This window comes from Osmerus mordax, chromosome 19, assembly GCF_038355195.1.
Source record: "Osmerus mordax isolate fOsmMor3 chromosome 19, fOsmMor3.pri, whole genome shotgun sequence".
Lineage (NCBI taxonomy): Eukaryota > Metazoa > Chordata > Actinopteri > Osmeriformes > Osmeridae > Osmerus > Osmerus mordax.
Window position 1 is genome coordinate 5,527,992 of NC_090068.1, and position 16,941 is coordinate 5,544,932.

Genomic DNA, 16,941 nt, shown 5'->3' on the forward strand with positions numbered 1-16,941 from the left:
CGTGGTTGGAAAGCCGGGGTTGAAGTACTGCAGGATGGTGAGGTAAGGGGTGACAGGTGTGGAGGATTCAGGCAGGACAGGAACACACAAAACCAGGGGAACCAGCAGGGGGCGTAAAAGGGATGCGTGAACCACGAAACTGCAGTGGCAGTTACAACTACCTTTATCTCTCTCCTTCAGTTTCATTTGTAAGTTTTCTGCACGAGAAAAAATTTCCCTGAAATAGAAAACGAAACTTGCCGTGAATCTTTAAAATGACACGTAACCCAAGAATTCCAATGCACTTACACTGCTACAAGTTGCAAAAGCCAAATAAACTTAAAACTTGAAAACTTGACTTAACTCTATAATAACCATACAACACTGTAAACTAACTTGAAATAAATCTTTGGTTATTATACATCTTTGCAGATGCTATGAAAGGAAACCACACCCATTGTACGTGTGTAATATGACACATCTTAAAAACGTTCATAGTCAAAGAGACAAAAAGACACAGAGCCACTAAGATCGACCAGAACACAGATCCAGTCCAGGTCTAATACAAGGTGAGTACTCAATAAATAACTTTTTCTAGATGCACAATGTGGGACATGTGTGTGGATTCTCCAATTTCAATAGTAGTTACATTTTCCTGTGACATTAGGGTTAGTTTGAAGTTTCTTATTGAATGTAATGTGTGTGTAGTAAAGGTAGTGTTGTGGAAAAACACATCCCACTGTTGTAATTATGAAGATGGGTAATGATTATGAATTCATATGATTGAAAATGAAACTCTTAATCACCTCTTTTTAGCATATGCTATATTACTGAAAACCAGATGCAAAGCTGTTGACTGATTATTATCTCTATTGTCGGCTCAATACCTCTCTCTGTGTTCCCTTTTCTCCCCAACCCCAAGTTCACCCCCTTCTACTCAGCCAATGTGCATCCCTCTCAATGAGACCGACACGTGTGACCCCCCCTTACTTATCTGGATAGGTCAGCTTGACCTGCCACTGCTAGCCCTTACTTCTTCCCATGAGCGAACATAGATCCCAGAATCAGTAGTAACCCAAAGGCAAGGCCTTCAAGTAGGAGTGTTCCCAGCTGTTAACCCTTGGCAACTTCCCTGTTCCCTGTCCTAGGGAGCAATCCGTTATGATTCTTGGAATCATAACAATCCCTGTCTGGGATACGAGCACACACCACAGTCCCCCATATTGCTGACTCACCCTGCCCCCCATTCCCCCCCCCCCCCCCCCCCCCCGTACTCCTTAGAGAGCATTCTATTTTCTTCTGGCACCATATCTGCTGTTGTCCTTTTCTCAACTTTCCGAAACCCCTGCTACCACATTCCTTCCTGAGACTAGTTCAGGACATGTTTTTGCTGCACAGATAACACAGCCCAAACCTAGGCCTGTCTTCCTGACCACTGGATACCTAACCTACCTGCCTACCTGCCCTATAATCAATAAACCACGACATCATCTACCCAAAAATGACTGCCTGTGATGATTCTGAAGCAATGTCCAACATATTATTCAGCCTCACTGTCTGGTAAACATTTGATTTGGCCCTAATACATTTTTACATGCTCTCTGAAATGGTCTGAAATTCATTTTAAATGACTTTCGTACTAGACACGTGTGGTGCCTACTTTAATTCTATATGGTACGTCCACCTGTCTCATGGGAAACTAAAGACTGGGTTTCCGTGAGAAGTTGTTACTGTTTGAAAGTATGTTCTGAAAGTTTCTGTAGAGACTTTTCATTGAGTTTTCAAGTTTGTACAAGATCATGAAGAAAATGTAATGTCACTTGAATGATTTCCAAACGGTGGTTTATTATATTGGAGTATCAAAACAGGTCAATTAGAAAAATAACTATTATGTATTTAATTAAATAGAAACTATTCAACCTTTCAAACTTGACAACTATCAAGCACATGTATATGTTCTGTACATTCATTCTTACATTTCAGAGTACCCATCCCTGAGTTTATTTCTTATTAGTTGAGAGGTCACATTTTGTAATTTCATACTAATTTAAACCTTACTCATGTGGGATGGCAATCAAACAGTAAACAGCAAATGCATTGCATGAGGTGTTGAGAAATAGCACTTGATTACAGAATGAGCATTTCACAGAGAACTTTTAGAAAACACTATTTAGTCACAGAGTAAAAACACAAACATTGGAGTCACAAGTTCTACGTATTTATGTTGGTTGAGGAAACGGTGTCATCAAAAGAAGTCCGTACATGCACAAGGAAGAAATAAAACGGTTTGAGATTCCTGTCGAGCGCCAAGGCTAATCTGAAGAGCCGGCGGGGCGCAGGTTGATGACCTCACTTCCTCTGCATGAAGTGGCTGATCATGTCCATGGGCACGGGGAAGATGATGGTGGAGTTCTTCTCGGCGGCGATGGTGCTGAGGGTCTGCAGGTAGCGCAGCTGGAGGGCGGAGGGAGACTCGGCGATCACCAGGGAGGCCTCCTTCAGGGCGCGAGACGCGTTCATCTCTCCCTCTGCGGCGATCACCTACAGGTAGACACACACACACACACACACATGAGGCAGGTTAGGAACAGAGCCACATACCCAACAGGTTCACAACACTGTTTGCTCTAGATGTTTGCCTTCCAATGTTTCCCTCTTCCAATACGCCTGGTTCAAATGAATGGGTCATCAAGCTATGCGGTTCAAGCCTGATAACAATCCATTCATGTGAATCAGGTGCGTCGGAAGAGGGAAACATCTCAAACATACATCGGGTCACGAAGAGCAGGATTGACAAAAAGACGGTTCGGCACTACAGGAGGCCCGAGTAGAGATTTTGCGCGCGAGCGCACACTCGCAGGCATCTTGACATGTTTTTAGATCTGCGCATGCGGCGTGCGGGAAAACAAACGCTTCCACGTCTGCGTCCAAAGCAAAGGAGCGCGCTCGCTTTCGCGCGCGCTGCCCTGTCTGCGCGGGTACCTTGGCCCTGGCCTCGCGGGACGCCTCCGCCTCGGCCGCCATGGCTCTCTGCAGCTGGTGGGGCAGCTTCACGTCCTTGATCTCCACGCGCTCCACCTTGATCCCCCACACGTCTGTGGCCACATCCAGCGTGGACTGCGGAGAGGAGGAGTTAGCACGTTAGCATGTTAGCATGTTAGCAACACCTGACACACATTGCGCTGCGTTCGTTCTCTACGACGCAGGAAAGGAACGGGAAGTCAGAGAGGACGTCTCCCCGACGACCCTGCGCCCTGCCACTGGCTTGTGTTGACAAAGCGGTCGACAGCACCTTATTTGTATGTCGCTTTAGTGAAAAGACCTTCAAATGTAAATCATACATCATGTGTGTGACATAGATCCTGTTTATTCTAATCCCTGGTCGAGAGTTTTGGTCAAGCACAGAGAGATGGCAAGACTACCAACTAACAGTCGCCATTAACCTGTACAATTAACAGCATGCTCTACATACACTCTCAAGGGCTTTGTTGCTTCGGGAAAAGGTTGTTTTCCATGAGGTAACAATTGTCTGGTTGGTATATGAAGATTCTCTGGAGAGGTCACCTCCTCCCCCAGGGAAGCAAGCAGAGTTGTCCCTCTTCTCATCCCTCTCTGGTGTCACCTCACTTACACCTTATCACCTTCACCCCCTTCTGTCATCATCCCTCTACACTTCATTTCATTACCTCTTTCTTTTTTGCTTAGTCACCTTCCTTCCACTGTCCAAAGGTTCTCTCAAATACTGTATTACTTTCCTTTAACCCTCGTGCTGCCTTCGGGTCACATGACCCAAAGGTTCATAACGAACCATCGTTTTGTTTACCCAATTTTACCCAATACAAAAACAAATAAAAATAATTTTCTTTTAACCTTCGCAATGTGGGGGGTAGGAGACAGCCCGACAGTTAAAAGAAAATGCTTCACTTTGTTTTTGTATGCGGTAAAGTTGTCGCAATACGACGGTGGGTCACAATGACTGATGGGTCAGAACGACCCGAAGATAACACAAGGGTTAAATCGTGACAATCGTGTCCACTAGGAGGCGGCATTCAGCTAATGTCATCCGCGATGAAAGCCTCGGAAGTCCATCGATTGTGTCGACCACATCGACTTTCCTCTGCTTCGTACCTGCATGCTGTGAGAGATGCCCTCGCGGTCGGACAGAACCTCGGCCAGGTTCTTGGTTCCCAGGACGTTCCTGAGGGTGGTCTGGGCCAGCAGGCGGGTGGAGTAGTCGGCGTTGGACACATTGGCCACTGAGGAGATGGGGTCGTTGACCCGGAAGTACACCACGCCATCCACAGACACGGTCACGGAGTCCTTAGTGAGGATCTACGACAGAGAGGGAGAGAAAGAGAGGCGAGGGGGGGGGGGGGGGGTCAGAGGTGAAGAGAGCATGAGAGAGGAAAAGAGAGAGAGGGGGTGTGAGAAAGAGATGGAAACAACAGAGTCGCTGTTAATGACGTCAATTCCTAGTTTACCGTATCCAGGGGGAGGGAGGAGGAGAGAGAGAGATAATATCACACAACATAAATCCTTTGACTCCTGTTTGACCTCCAACTTTTCTTTGCGCGTGTGCGTCTGTGCACGAATGCTATCAGGTAACGGTCTTTCACCGGCTCACCTCGGATACTATGAGGAAGGAAATCCTTTGAGATATTGCCGATTTTTGAAGAAACTGTGCAGGGTTAAAGTGTGGCTGCTGGTTTTACCTCCTGAGGTGGGATGTCGAATGAAATGGTCCTCAGGTCCACTTTGATGAAGGAGTCAGTACAGGGCAGCACAAAGAAGATACCTGGAGATGAAAGGAAGTGTGAAGGTCTTACTTCCTCCTGTCCTGTGTGTGTGTGTGTCTGTGTGTGTGCATGCATGCATGCATGTGTATGTGTCAAGTCCACGACAGAAATCAATGACAAAACAGTAAAATCAGATCTCGCTGAGGGTGCATTTGATTCGTCTTACCGGGTCCCTTTGCCTTCCTGTCCGTGATGCGGCCCAGTCTGAAGATGACAGCGCGCTCATACTCCTGAACAATCTGGAACCCGGAAGATAGTCGTTCAAAATCGGGCTAGCTCACAGGGGAGCGGCATCTGGCGAGGGCGCGTGACTGAGAACCACACTCACCTTGACACACATGAAGATGGAGACGGGGAACGTGAGGAGGACAAACAGGCCGGAGAGGATGACCAGAAACCAGCCGCAACATCCTTGAGAACCAGTCCTATCGGCTGAGAGAGAGAGAGAGTCAGAGAGAGAGAGAGAGTCAGAGAGAGAGAGAGAGAGAGAGAGAGAGAGAGAGAGAGAGAGAGAGAGAGAGTCAGAGAGAGAGAGAGAGAGAGAGAGAGAGAGAGAGAGAGTCAGAGAGAGAGAGAGAGAGAGAGGTTGGAGAGGGAGAGAGTCAATGAACGAGATGTCAAAACTGCAATGGTGAATAGTGTGGGGGAATAAAACGAGAGAAAAACACCGGAACGTAATCAAATTGGATAAATCGAATGATATTGGAAGCGTGAGAGCATGGGTCAGGGGCAGACCTCTATTCCGCTAATGATGACATGGACCATTGTCCACAGTATTGACTCCTTGATTGACGGATGGGCGCATTACCCTGAAACCTGACCCAGAGATGTTGTCTAAGAAACATGCTGTTTGCGACACACAAATAAACATACACCTGTACCGAATGAAAAGCCACACACGCCTTTGAACACCTGAACACACAGACACGCACACACACACACACACGGTCCCGAGGGCTATAAAGCGATTCACCGGGGAGAGTAGAAGGTTGTTTACTCATATACAATGGAAAGACAGGGCATGTCACATGATCCACCCACAGCTCCACGTTAAAGGCACCTGTTCAGTCCTTCCATTGTGATCGCTGTGTTTTTCCACGTGCTCGGGCATCTCAGTAGATTTCCATTTCTATGTACATGATGTGTACACAGGGCCAACTCTAGCACATGGGTATCATGTACACGATTGCTCGCACATGCAATGGAAGGGAGGGATGACTTTGGACATTTCGGTTTCTGCATGCGCCCCCCCCCCCCCCCGACGGTTGTCATGACAACCAAAAAATAGACATCAGCCGGAAAAATATCGGCCACTGTAACTTGATGCTGCCCCCTACCCGACGTTGATTATAGGTTACAACACATGCCTGCGCACAGACACACTCACACACACACACACAGGCACACGCTCACACACAAGATCACATGTTCTGAGCTGAGTCATTGTAGTTCCCGTCTCCATGACAAGGAAGCCAGTTGTGAGCAGGTGGCCTCCATAATTGAATCAAGCCGGCCCTGTGGTTGCCCCCATCATTTCAACGTTTTTCTTTTAAACATGTTGTCTCTCTCTCTCTCTCTTCGTCCACACAGCTGGGATGAGATAGACAGAGGCACGACCCTGACAACAGTCATGGACCAAACACACAACTGAGAGCGACACAGACAGAGAGTGACGGAGGGAGGGAGAGTAAGCAGACAGTAAGGCAGATAGGAAATGAAGAGGTAAATGGACTGAGATAGAAAGACAGAGAAAGAGACCAAGAAAACGAAAGAAAGAGAGCGAGAGCAAGAGAGAGAGGATGAGAAACAAGGAGGGAAAAACCTTTTTGGTTGTAAAAACGTACCTATCAGATCATCCGTGCTAATAACCTGTCTCTTCTGGCTCTCCATGTTGTTCTCCATTTCCATGTGTTGCGTCGGCACTTCCTCCTACGAGTGTATCTGTGTGTGTTGGGGGGAGTGTATGAGGTCTGTGGAGCCAAGTTTTTTTAAATACAGTTACAGCCATAGGCTTGGCCGTGGGGGGGGGGGGGTGTGGCTTTGGAGGAGATCATTGTCAGACTTTTCCGCTAGTGTGAAGCAAGAGTAGTCACGGGATAGTGAGGAGTCATAATTAGCTCATCTGGGACATGCTGTTGGATAAGGCTGAAATATTGTATTCCATTTTTTTTTAACTTTTTGGGGGGTTTGAAACTCGTGACAACACTGCCCTATCCAACGTTTAGCTTTCCAGACTTGTGACTGAGAGCATAAGGCACACTGGTGTGCAAACATACTGCATGTTTGTGCTTAGTCTTGTCATGTTTCATGGAACTTTCCTTTGATATTTAAACATTTCAAGAGCGTATTGGGGTTGTGTTTCAGGTTTTCCTCAGAAAGTGGAAGTAACCCTACAGTGACACACGACTTACGGTTTGATCTAGTCAGTTGGAAGCCCATGTCACGTGTGTTTGTCACACGAGATGAAAAGACTACCTTTATTTGTCTTACGTGCCAAGGATTCTATGCCAACAGTTATCGGGGGTTAAACCACAAAGTGTCGTCAGCAGAAGAAGCAGATTGTAGAAGTTGTAAACAGTCATGTGCTCCATCTAAACACACTAACCTGAATACCTACTACTGCTCAGACACACCCTGAATATTAACAGGGTGATAAGGAAAGGAAAATATGATATTTTGGAATGAAAAGGAGCTGCCAGGGGAGAGGTGAGGTGTTCTAAAATCAACTTCTGTCTCGGCACACAGTAACGATCAAATCGGAAACTCTAAGAAAAAACGGTATCTTTTTATTACAGATCAAGGATAAACGTACAGTAAGAGGATACCCCTATGTCAGCAACTGGTCATGTTGGTTTGTGATAGTCAACCCATTTGTTTTCAAGTCAGCATGTACATTGGAGTGTAGCTGAAATACACTGACTGAACATGCTGCAAATCCATTTTCAAGTTGCCGGTCTGGCCGTAATTCATCTTCGAGAAACCTGTTTCCATTTTGCATCATCGTCAAACTACTAACAATGTCAAATGTGTAGTTACACACACACACACACACACGTTGTTGGGACACAGGTTCTCTCTCACACTGTTGCACACACCCTCACGCACGTTCTACGTCCATTGCAGAAACGACAATTAATGGCTCAGAATGTGCTACAAATACACATTTAAAAACAAAGCAAATACAGACATCAACATTTTACAAGTTTCTTCCAGTCAAAAAAAATATGATAGCTCAGACTCAGAGAACATCTGGTGGGATTTTCGAGAACTTTTCCTTTGTATCGCAGGTATACACGTGTGTGTCTGTGTGCATAGTACGTCATGTGTTCAAACTCAGGGTACAGTGGGGGGGGTGGGTACAGTGGGGGGGTGTATGCTCCATGGGGTGACATCTCTTCAGATTCCCTCAACAAATGAACCGGAATGTCGAAGGTCTGCACGGCTACAATTGCTGCAAATGGAGGACTCTTTGACCAAAGCAAAGTTTGAAGGACAAAATGATTACTATCATGACTCTAACCTTGTCAATGACTACATTTCATGTTCATTTAGCTAGATTTCCTTTTCAAACTCATTTCATGTATCCAGGGAAAACAAGGAATTTCTGAGTGAACTTGTGAACGGTAGTGTTCAGCCCTCTACGGGAATTCATTTCATGCCCGACGTCGCGTTCAAAACAAGTCCTTGTTTTTAAGTCAACATACTCATTGTTCCACGCCCACATTGTTCGGTGTGGCCAGCAGGAACCAAGCGATGACCGCGCGGTTGATCGGTCCTCTCAACCAGCCTGCCTGGCTTCTAGGAGGTCCACGGAAGGAACTTTCACATCCTCCCTTCTGTCCGACCACAAGTGGGGTTCCTCTCGGTCAGGGCGGTCAACACGAGGGCTATCCTCCCATTCTCAGTGTCTACGCTCTGACTGTGGATCTGGGTGTGATTGAGCGTGTGTGTGTGCGTATGATTAGGTTAAGTCAAGTGGATGCGAGTGTGCACGTGTCTGTATGAGTCTTAGCATAGTGTGAGTGAGTGTCTAGGTGTATATTGGTTTTCTTCTCCTGTGTGCCTGCGTGTGTGTGTGTGTGTGTGTGTGTTCACTGCCAGCCCAGCTGGTGGTGGAGGCCTGGCTGCAGGGGGTTGAAGGGGTTCCCGGGTCCAGGGGGGTAGTTGGAGAAACCGTTGGGTTGAGGAGCGTAGCTGTCCAGAGCAGAGGCAGGGTGACCCTGGAACACAGGAGCAACTGGAGTTCAGCCCAGTCTCTCTGATGGGGACAGTGTGTGTGTGTGTACGAGTGTGTGTGACAATGACAGTGTGCGAGTGACAATGAGTGTGTGCGTGTAGGAGCTGGCCAGTGTTCAGTGTCGGTGTGTGTGTGTTTGTGTATAAATTAGGGTTGCAAAATTCGGGGAATGTTCAAAGTTGGAAACTTTCCACGGGAATTAATGGGAATATACGGGAATAAACTGAACTATTTCAGTTCATAATTCAAAATGTTTAACTAAGTTCACAGCTCCAAAAATGTATTTCAATATGTTGCTAGCTATAATTGAAATCTGCAATACCGCTCTTGGCCTCTACGCAATTTGGCGCTCTCACTTGCCAGGCATAGGGCTGAAACGCTCAGACGCAACACTGATGACAAAGACGTTCAAAAACAACAGAACGTCTTACGTTTAGGTTTATGTTTCTGGCAGACAATGTTCCCAACCAGCTGCATTCAGGGTCCAGCTGAGCTAGGTGTGCATAGACTAGTTTCAACTACATTGAAGTTCCCTGTTATATGCTTTGGCAAAAAAAACTTTCCTGAGCCAAAATTCCCGTGGAAACTTTCCGGAAATTTACCGGAAACTTTCCGCCCCTTTGCTCTTGTGTTTTGGTGTGTGTGTCGTGTGTATACCTGCAGCAGGGCTGACTGCATGGCAGAGTTGTGGAGGCCGGAGAGGGCGGCGGGGGAGGCCGAGGGAGAGAAGGCGGGCATCCCTGCGAAGGACAGCAGGCCTGGGAACCCCCCTCCTCCTGGAGGCTGCAGCCCGCTGCTCAACCTGACACACACACACACTTGTTCAACACGCCCATCCTCCGACTGTTTTCCCACATACCTCACGACGAAACGCCTCCGCGGTCGCTCGGTAACCGGCCAAAGTCCGACAGGCAAACGCGCACACCCGAGTGTCAACTTCTGTGTCTTCGACGGTGCATTCGTTGTGCGGCTCCCAAGGTCTTATTCCAGTGTAAACAGACTGTGGAGCCTTCTACCTGGTAGACTTTACCCTGAGATAACGCCACCATTCAGGACTCTGGATTTCCACTCTCTTTGTTTGGCTAATGAAGGCAGCTTGACTGCATGCACCTGCTGTGTAGCTGTGAGGCCAACCGCTGTTTGTCATATTAGAATCGATGCCTACATATTCTATTTGATAAAACACTTAATAAAGCTATTGATTTATTATCCATGACTTGACTGTACTTGCAACTTTGGGGTATAGCATTTAGATAGCCCTAAATAACTCAGTGATACCAACAGTGTCTTACTACAAAAGACTTTCAAGAATTCCTGTGTGTGTGTGTGTATCTCAATAATCTCGAGAACCGGGCACTGCAGAAATTCTGCCACGAGTGTAAAATAAAGTTTGTTTATTTGTAGGATTACTAACGCGTTCACCGCCACGTTTGGCCGCTCGAAACCACGAACCGCTCCCATCCTTCCCCGCAGACAGGAAACACGAGATACCCACCCCGTTTCCCCAAAACACTCAAGCATCTCATTCAACCGGTTATATTCATCCTGGTGAGAACCAGAGGTTTCAATTCAGCCTGGACAGGATCCAGAAGTATTTGGGGGAAAACCCCGGCTCTCTGTGTGAAAGAGGAAGAGCACACACTATCAATCACCCCCTCGAGGTGTGCAGACATGTTTAAACGCCAGCTGGACTTTGGCTCTGCAGCTGGGGGGGGGGGGGGGGGGCAGACGAGTACGCTATAAACGTATATGCGCCCTGGCTATAGCGGGGCAACAGTGAGTCATGTCGCAAGACATGCATCGCCCTTGGCCACACATAACATCCATTTCCACTGGCGGAGAAAGGTAACCGTCAAAAGGATTGAGGACGTTTCCATGACTCGACGGCCAAGTCAAGCGATGCCAGGGCTGTTGCGCAAGAGGCTGGAAAATGTATATGGCTCGGTTTTGCCATTAGACTGTATGGTTTCGAAAGAGGATGGTCGTTAAAAAAAGATCGATTACACCTCCACACACGCACACACACACACACACACACACACAGGTAAAAACACACACACACACACACAGAGACAGAAGCACACACACACTTACCCCGGCTGGAAGTTGGAGCTGAAGGCGGAGGCGAAGCCCGGCAGCACGGGAGATGAGGAGGGGACGCCCGCAGCAGCCGCCGCCGCCGCCGCGGCCGCCGCCGCCGCCTGGAGCGGAGCCACCGTCGCCACGGACGACGCCGAAGCCCCCTGGAGCCCCATGAAGGAAGACAGCACGGGGCTCCCCGCCCCGGGGCCACCAGAGCCCCCGAAACCGGGGAAGGCCGGGCCGGAGCCGGGAGGCAGGCCGGGGAACATGGAGGGGGAGGTGGTGAGGCCCAACCCGAAAGGAGAGCCTCCTCCTGGGGCCATGCCGGGGCCGAGGCCTGGGTAGACGGAGGTCTGGGCGTGGCTGCCCAGGCTGGTGGTGGGAGCCATGGAGGAGGGGATGGTGGCGGAAGGGAGTGAGGAGAAGGGGGAGAGGCCGGGGTAGTGGGAGGGGGCTGGGCTGGAGGAGAGGACCTGGAGGCCGGCCATGGCGGCGGGGCTGGGGAGGGAGGCCTGGGGGGATCCGGACGGGTGGGTGAGGCCCAGGGAGCGGGCCAGGGCGGCCTGCGCCGAGCCGGGCATCACCAGGGAGCTGAGGGAGGGAGTGCCGGCGCGGGACGTCCCCATGAAGGCGGAAGGCACCGGGCTGTTACTGCCACTGCCGCCTCCATGCCTGGTGAGGGTGGCGCGGTGCTGCTCACTGTAGAAGGCCCCCGCCTGACCCAATGCGGCCTGGGCCTGGGCTTGGGCTTGGGCCTGGGTGGACAGGGCCGGGGAGGGTTTCGAGTTTGGACCGGGGGTAGAGGAGGAGGGCATGACGGGAGTGGAGCGTCCAGAGGGGGTGTAGCTGCGGATCACTGACCCAGGAGGGTTCCCCTGCTGGGAGGCCATGCCAGGGAAGGGTGGCCCTGCCTGGGGGTCGGTGGGCTGGGGGAAGCCCTTGTACTGGGGCGGCCCCAGGGGGTCTGGGGGGTTCCTGGAGGTAGGGGTGCCCGACCGGGAGGCCCCTCCGTGGAAGGGGGAGAACCCCCCAGGGTTGGGTCCGGGTGTCCCGCAGGGGGTGTTGGACGGGGTGTGGGCTTTGATGACGGACGAGGCGGAGGGGCCGGGGCTCTGGGGGACATGGGGGGAGGCGGCAGCGGGGGGCACGGGCCCCCCTTTGATGACGGAGGGGGAGGGGCCCCCGTGGGTCTGCGAGGGCACCATGCCGGGGAAGACCGGGGTGATGGGGGTGGCCAGGGGCGGGTGGCCGGCCGAGGGCTGGGCCGGGACCGGGGTGGAGGGGGGTGGCGCCGCGGGGGGAGGGGAGGGGCGTGCTGTTGACTCCGGGGGTGGCGTTCTGGTGGTGGGCCGGCTTGGTGTAGGCTGGAGGACAGAGAGACAGGGGTCAGTGGCAGTGGACTGGCGGACGGGGGGGGAGCTCAAACCCCCCAGAGGGTCTGGACTGATCGGCGGGGCGGTGCAGGTGGAGGAGCTGCATCACTGCCCTCAGAGACGCTCCCCGGGCCCCACACACACCCAGGGAGGACGAGCCATTCACACCAGAGACAGAACCGAACAGCAAAGATAAGAGACTGGCAGGCAGAGACAGAGAGAGAGAGAGAGAGAGAGAGAGAGAGAGAGACAGAGAGAGAGTGTGTCGGGGGTTATGGTGGCAGCAAGCAGCCAGCCGCAGGATTAAGAACCACAGTTAACTCATTCTGAAGCAGTGAACTAGCGCGTTGAGAAACCTACAAGCACAAGCCAAATCAGAAGCCTGCAAATAAAGAAGGAATTGGGGCAAATCAGCGGAAATTAATCAAGTAGGATTGGATTGTGACTCAGGAGTTAGTGACAGTGATTCCCCTCCAGGTGTACAGCTCAAGACAGGCAGAATGAGGTTGTGAATCAAGGTTGACACCACAGCCACCAACACTTCTCTCTTCCAGGAGCACAAGAACAATGCAGTTCAAGAATACTAATTCTACCTCCTCTCCTAGCTTTAGTACTATTTCTAGTTCCACATCTAGTTCTACAACTAATTCCAGTTTCAAACATAGCTCCAGTACTAATTATAGTTCCCCATTTATCTCTCGTACTAATTGTATGTATCAAGTCCTAGTGCTAATTTGAGTCCCAGACATAGTTCTAGTACTAATTTCTAGTACTAATTCTAGTTCTAGTACTAATTCTAGTTCTAATTCTAGCTCCACGTCTAGCCAAGTCCTAATGCTCATTCCAGTTCCCGCATTCCCTCAAAAGCACAGGTAAGCAGCATGCCAGGTGGTTAGGCAACAAGCTTAGAAATGTGTCCACACACTCCCGCGCACACACTCCCGCACACACACACACACACACACACACACTCTCCAGCGTGTTGTACCTGCTGCTCTGGGGGTGGCGCTGTAGGGCGGAGGGGGAACGCTGGCCGTTATCACCCCTCCCACAGACACCAGGCCAGCATTGTTGTACGCACCTGGGTGGCAGTGGCAAACGTTAACGGTGCCCACCACACACGCACGCACACACACACGCGTGTCTAACACACCCATTCTCGAGTGTCCCTCGCACACTATTGCCGTGACTGAAAGTCCATTCCAATGTGCACTTCAAATCCACACAGTTAAGAACAGTCATGAGTGCTTCAGGTCTGTGGTAAGGCGAGATGTCTTCCGAGTGTTGCGGTGAGTTCAGGGAGAGGGGCGGGGGGGTCTTACTTGGTGCGATGGTGGCGTGCGGTCGGCAGGGTGGGATGGGGTAGGGCACGGGCCGGTGGGGGTTGTAGGATGACGGCGACTGAGGGGGGCAAAAAAGAAGGTGACCATTAAAAACATCAGGTTCAAGTTCTAAGTTCAACCTGGGCCATTAAAAGAACATTGAAAAACTTCTCATCAACCAGTCCTAATATTTTGACTACCTGATGCCCTGGTAAGTACACCAGTCAATGAGTAGTTACAAAACAAATCCACTTGTCAATAATGTCACGTGACAGACAACGTTTCTACGCAGGTTTTCTAGTATGGAGCGTGAACCAGCTGCCCGTATCAGCTGAGCGCCTCCTAGTGTGAGGTTGGGAAAGAACAGGCTCTCACTGGCTTAAAAGGTCCGGTGATGCGGGCAGCGATCCCTTTCCCCTCCATGTTTGCAGCGCCCTCCTCTCCTTCCTTCTTCACAGGAGGAGTTCCCTTGAAGCGCAAACAGACCAGAGGCACGCGTTGATCAGTGACTTCTGAGAAGAATGGTGGTTCTCTTCAAAGAATTAAAGCAGAGCCGGGTGTGTGTGTGGGATGGGGGGGGGGGGGGGGGGGTGTTGAGGGGAAGGGGTCTGCGGGGGGTTGGTTGGGGTGTGTGTGGGGTGATTGTGGGGTAGGGGGAAGGTGTGTGTGGGGTGGGCTGTGGGTGAGGAAGGGGGTGTGTGGGGCTGGGGTGCGTGTGTGTGGTGTGTGGAGGGGGGGGGGTGAGGTAGGGTGTGTGTGTGTGGGGCTAGGGTGGGGTGTGTGTGTGGTGTTTGGAGTGGGGGTGAGGTAGGGTGTGTGTGTGTGTGGTGGTGAGGTAGGGTGTGTGTGTGTGTGGTGTGGGGGTGAGGTAGGGTGTGTGTGCGGTGTGGGGGTGAGGTAGGGTGTGTGTGTGTGGGGGTTGGCTGATCCTCACTGGGAATGTTCCGGTCACTTGGCTGGGCTTTCCTTTCGGGTAGGGGTTTCCTGGGACCATTCCACAGGATGAGATCATCGCCACGGGAGCCTTGCAGCCCACCTTGCACACCTTCCCCAACCCAAACAGACACACTCAGATGAACACCTTCTGGCGTCCTGGACATTGTAATTGTAATATTGACAGGTGGTTTGACGTGTGTGTGTGTACGCGTGCGTGCGTGCGATCACACCTGCTCCAGGATGCGGCGGGCTCGTTTCTTCTCAGACAGGTGGATGCGGAACAGGTCCTCCACGGGACGGTAATTCTGTGCATCTGCGATGTTTCTGTGAACCGGGTGGACACTTAGCGGTCAACAGTCTGGACCGACATGATGTCGCCCGCCGTGTGGCTTTCTCACTCGAGCAATCGTGTCTGTCAGGGAGTCAGTTGGCTGAGCGGTGAGGGAGTCGGGCTAGTAATCCGAAGGTTGCCAGTTCGATTCCCGGTCATGCCAACTGACGTTGTGTCCTTGGGCAAGGCACTTCACCCTACTTGCCTTGGGGGAATGTCCCTGTACTTACTGTAAGTCACTCTGGATAAGAGCGTCTGCTAAATGACTAAATGTAAATGTAAAATGTCTGTCATACTCAAAAGCAATGAAGGTCACAGGGCGTGATTTGACACACTTGTAGCCTAGATGTACTCACAGAGCTATCAACTCCAGAACCACCAGTCTGTCCTTGGAGAAGGTGAAACAGTTCAAGATGTTTGCAACTTTTGTTGTGGGGATGGCAACCATTTTCTGTAAAGATATGACAGATGTTAGGGAAAGCAGGCAGTCAGAACCAGCTAATTACTGTTTAAATAACGTTTCGTTAATTAGTTCATGTAACGCCTTAATCCGAAGCCACGCTCAGCATTGGGGCATTTGAACCTGTGAGCTCTGTAGTCACTGAACTAATACCCTTCCCTACTAAGCTATACCCCGTGGGGATGTTTCAGATTTTAAGAATTGTTTATTCTCACATGTTGCAAAGCTTTCACTGCCTTGATCTGCGGCTCTGCCCACGAGAAGTATTTCAGTATGTCCATCACCTGCGGGGGACAGTGAGTGCCACATTTCACACCTTCACTTTCGCTGCTCATTCATATGCAAATACACATTCAAGAATCAACATCTGCTGAAAAAAAGTCACACTGTCGCTTTGATTGCTATTCATATAGCAATCAGTCATTAGCGAGTCGAGATAACGGACCGTAAACAACGTTTAACTACCTGTTCGCTGGAGAAATAGCCGTGCACCTGCTCTATCGCCTTTATCCGCTGGTCCGTCAGGACACACTGGAAAAACATTTCAACAGTTATTTGAAGCGTTCATGCAGCGGTTTATCAACACAAGGATAGGCTATGATTTAGTACCTTGATCTGTTCACTCACCTTTCTGATTTCGTCCAAGACGATGTCAAATGATTTCTTGTCCATGTTTGAGGACTGAAGGAAGCCTCGCTGGAATAGGTAGCGAGCTAGCTAGCTAACTCGTAAAATTGCAGTTTACAGTAAGATTTACTGTAAAGTGGACTTCAGATCATCATTGGTGGGTTCACCGAAGTAGCTTGCAATGATATTGCCTCGCAATGAAAATAGATGTGGCTAATATAAAGAAACTGATAGCATGCGGTCTGCAACTTGATAGCTAGTATAGCTAAATTGGCTAACAGCTAGTTTAGCTAGTCTGACAACAAGCTAGCCAGCTAGAGCTAACTGTGTCACAATAACGAACAAGATTTACTAGAATTAATGTACTGTATAGCTATATAAAATCAAATTATCAACTCACTGTGTCCCAATTCATATTGCAGTAAAGTCATTAATATACCACCTCCAACTAGCTATGTCCACATATTAAAGTGCACAAACTAGATACTTCTTTTTCTAGCTAGTTTCGTGTAGACTAGCTAGCTAGTAACACACACAATTGACAGCTCCCAGCGGCACAGCAGGCTGGAAAACTTCCTTTGTTAGGACCCATCCAACCATGGGCGAAGCATGTTTAAAAGTGGAACTTTTGCTTCATAAAAAAATATTTTAGTACTATCCATGAGAGTAGTTTTAGAGTTTATTGACATTTTTTGGTACCTGTACACTATTCCTTCAATACAAATGACATAAGTAACCATATTTGTTCAGGCAGTAGGATAGCCCATACAGGCTCCTGTTTGAACACTCGTCAGGAAG

At 49.8% G+C, this 16,941-nt stretch overlaps 2 protein-coding genes across 3 annotated transcripts; both read right to left on the reverse strand.

Annotated features, from left to right (window-relative positions):
* Positions 1 to 1,795: 1,795 nt before the first annotated feature.
* Positions 1,796 to 6,741, reverse strand: stoml3b (stomatin (EPB72)-like 3b). 2 transcript variants are annotated; one of them, XM_067257629.1, is made up of 7 exons: positions 6,620 to 6,741; positions 5,104 to 5,207; positions 4,942 to 5,014; positions 4,692 to 4,774; positions 4,108 to 4,311; positions 2,962 to 3,096; positions 1,796 to 2,520 (listed from the first exon to the last, which is right to left on the reverse strand). In XM_067257629.1, the coding sequence occupies exons 1-7, from the start codon at positions 6,681 to 6,683 to the stop codon at positions 2,329 to 2,331; spliced, it is 855 nt and encodes a 284-aa protein (XP_067113730.1). In that variant the 5' UTR covers positions 6,684 to 6,741; the 3' UTR covers positions 1,796 to 2,328. The 2 variants fall into 2 exon arrangements, with proteins under 2 accessions (XP_067113730.1, XP_067113729.1); XM_067257628.1 differs by lacking the exon at positions 1,796 to 2,520 and having other exon boundaries at positions 2,621 to 3,096.
* Positions 6,742 to 7,546: 805 nt separating this feature from the next.
* proser1 (proline and serine rich 1) lies at positions 7,547 to 16,591 on the reverse strand. Its single transcript, XM_067257117.1, is given in 13 exon segments — positions 7,547 to 8,995; positions 9,670 to 9,814; positions 11,107 to 12,377; positions 12,379 to 12,458; positions 13,456 to 13,548; positions 13,790 to 13,868; positions 14,165 to 14,257; positions 14,724 to 14,834; positions 14,956 to 15,049; positions 15,413 to 15,507; positions 15,732 to 15,800; positions 15,982 to 16,047; positions 16,144 to 16,591. Coding segments are annotated over 13 exon segments (2,370 nt in total). The 5' UTR covers positions 16,189 to 16,591; the 3' UTR covers positions 7,547 to 8,866.
* Between the last annotated feature and the right edge of the window lie 350 nt (positions 16,592 to 16,941).

What these genes read in the sequence shown, in the direction of transcription:
- stoml3b (XM_067257628.1), bottom strand. Translation starts at nt 6,683, where the DNA reads ATGGAAATGGAGAACAACATGGAGAGCCAGAAGAGACAGGTTATTAGC. An exon ending in CCATCTTCATGTGTGTCAAG is followed by an intron (nt 5,015 to 5,103) that starts GTGAGTGTGGTT and finishes TCCGGGTTCCAG; the next exon opens with ATTGTTCAGGAGTATGAGCG. An exon ending in TCGACATCCCACCTCAGGAG is followed by an intron (nt 4,312 to 4,691) that starts GTAAAACCAGCA and finishes TCTCTGTCGTAG; the next exon opens with ATCCTCACTAAGGACTCCGT.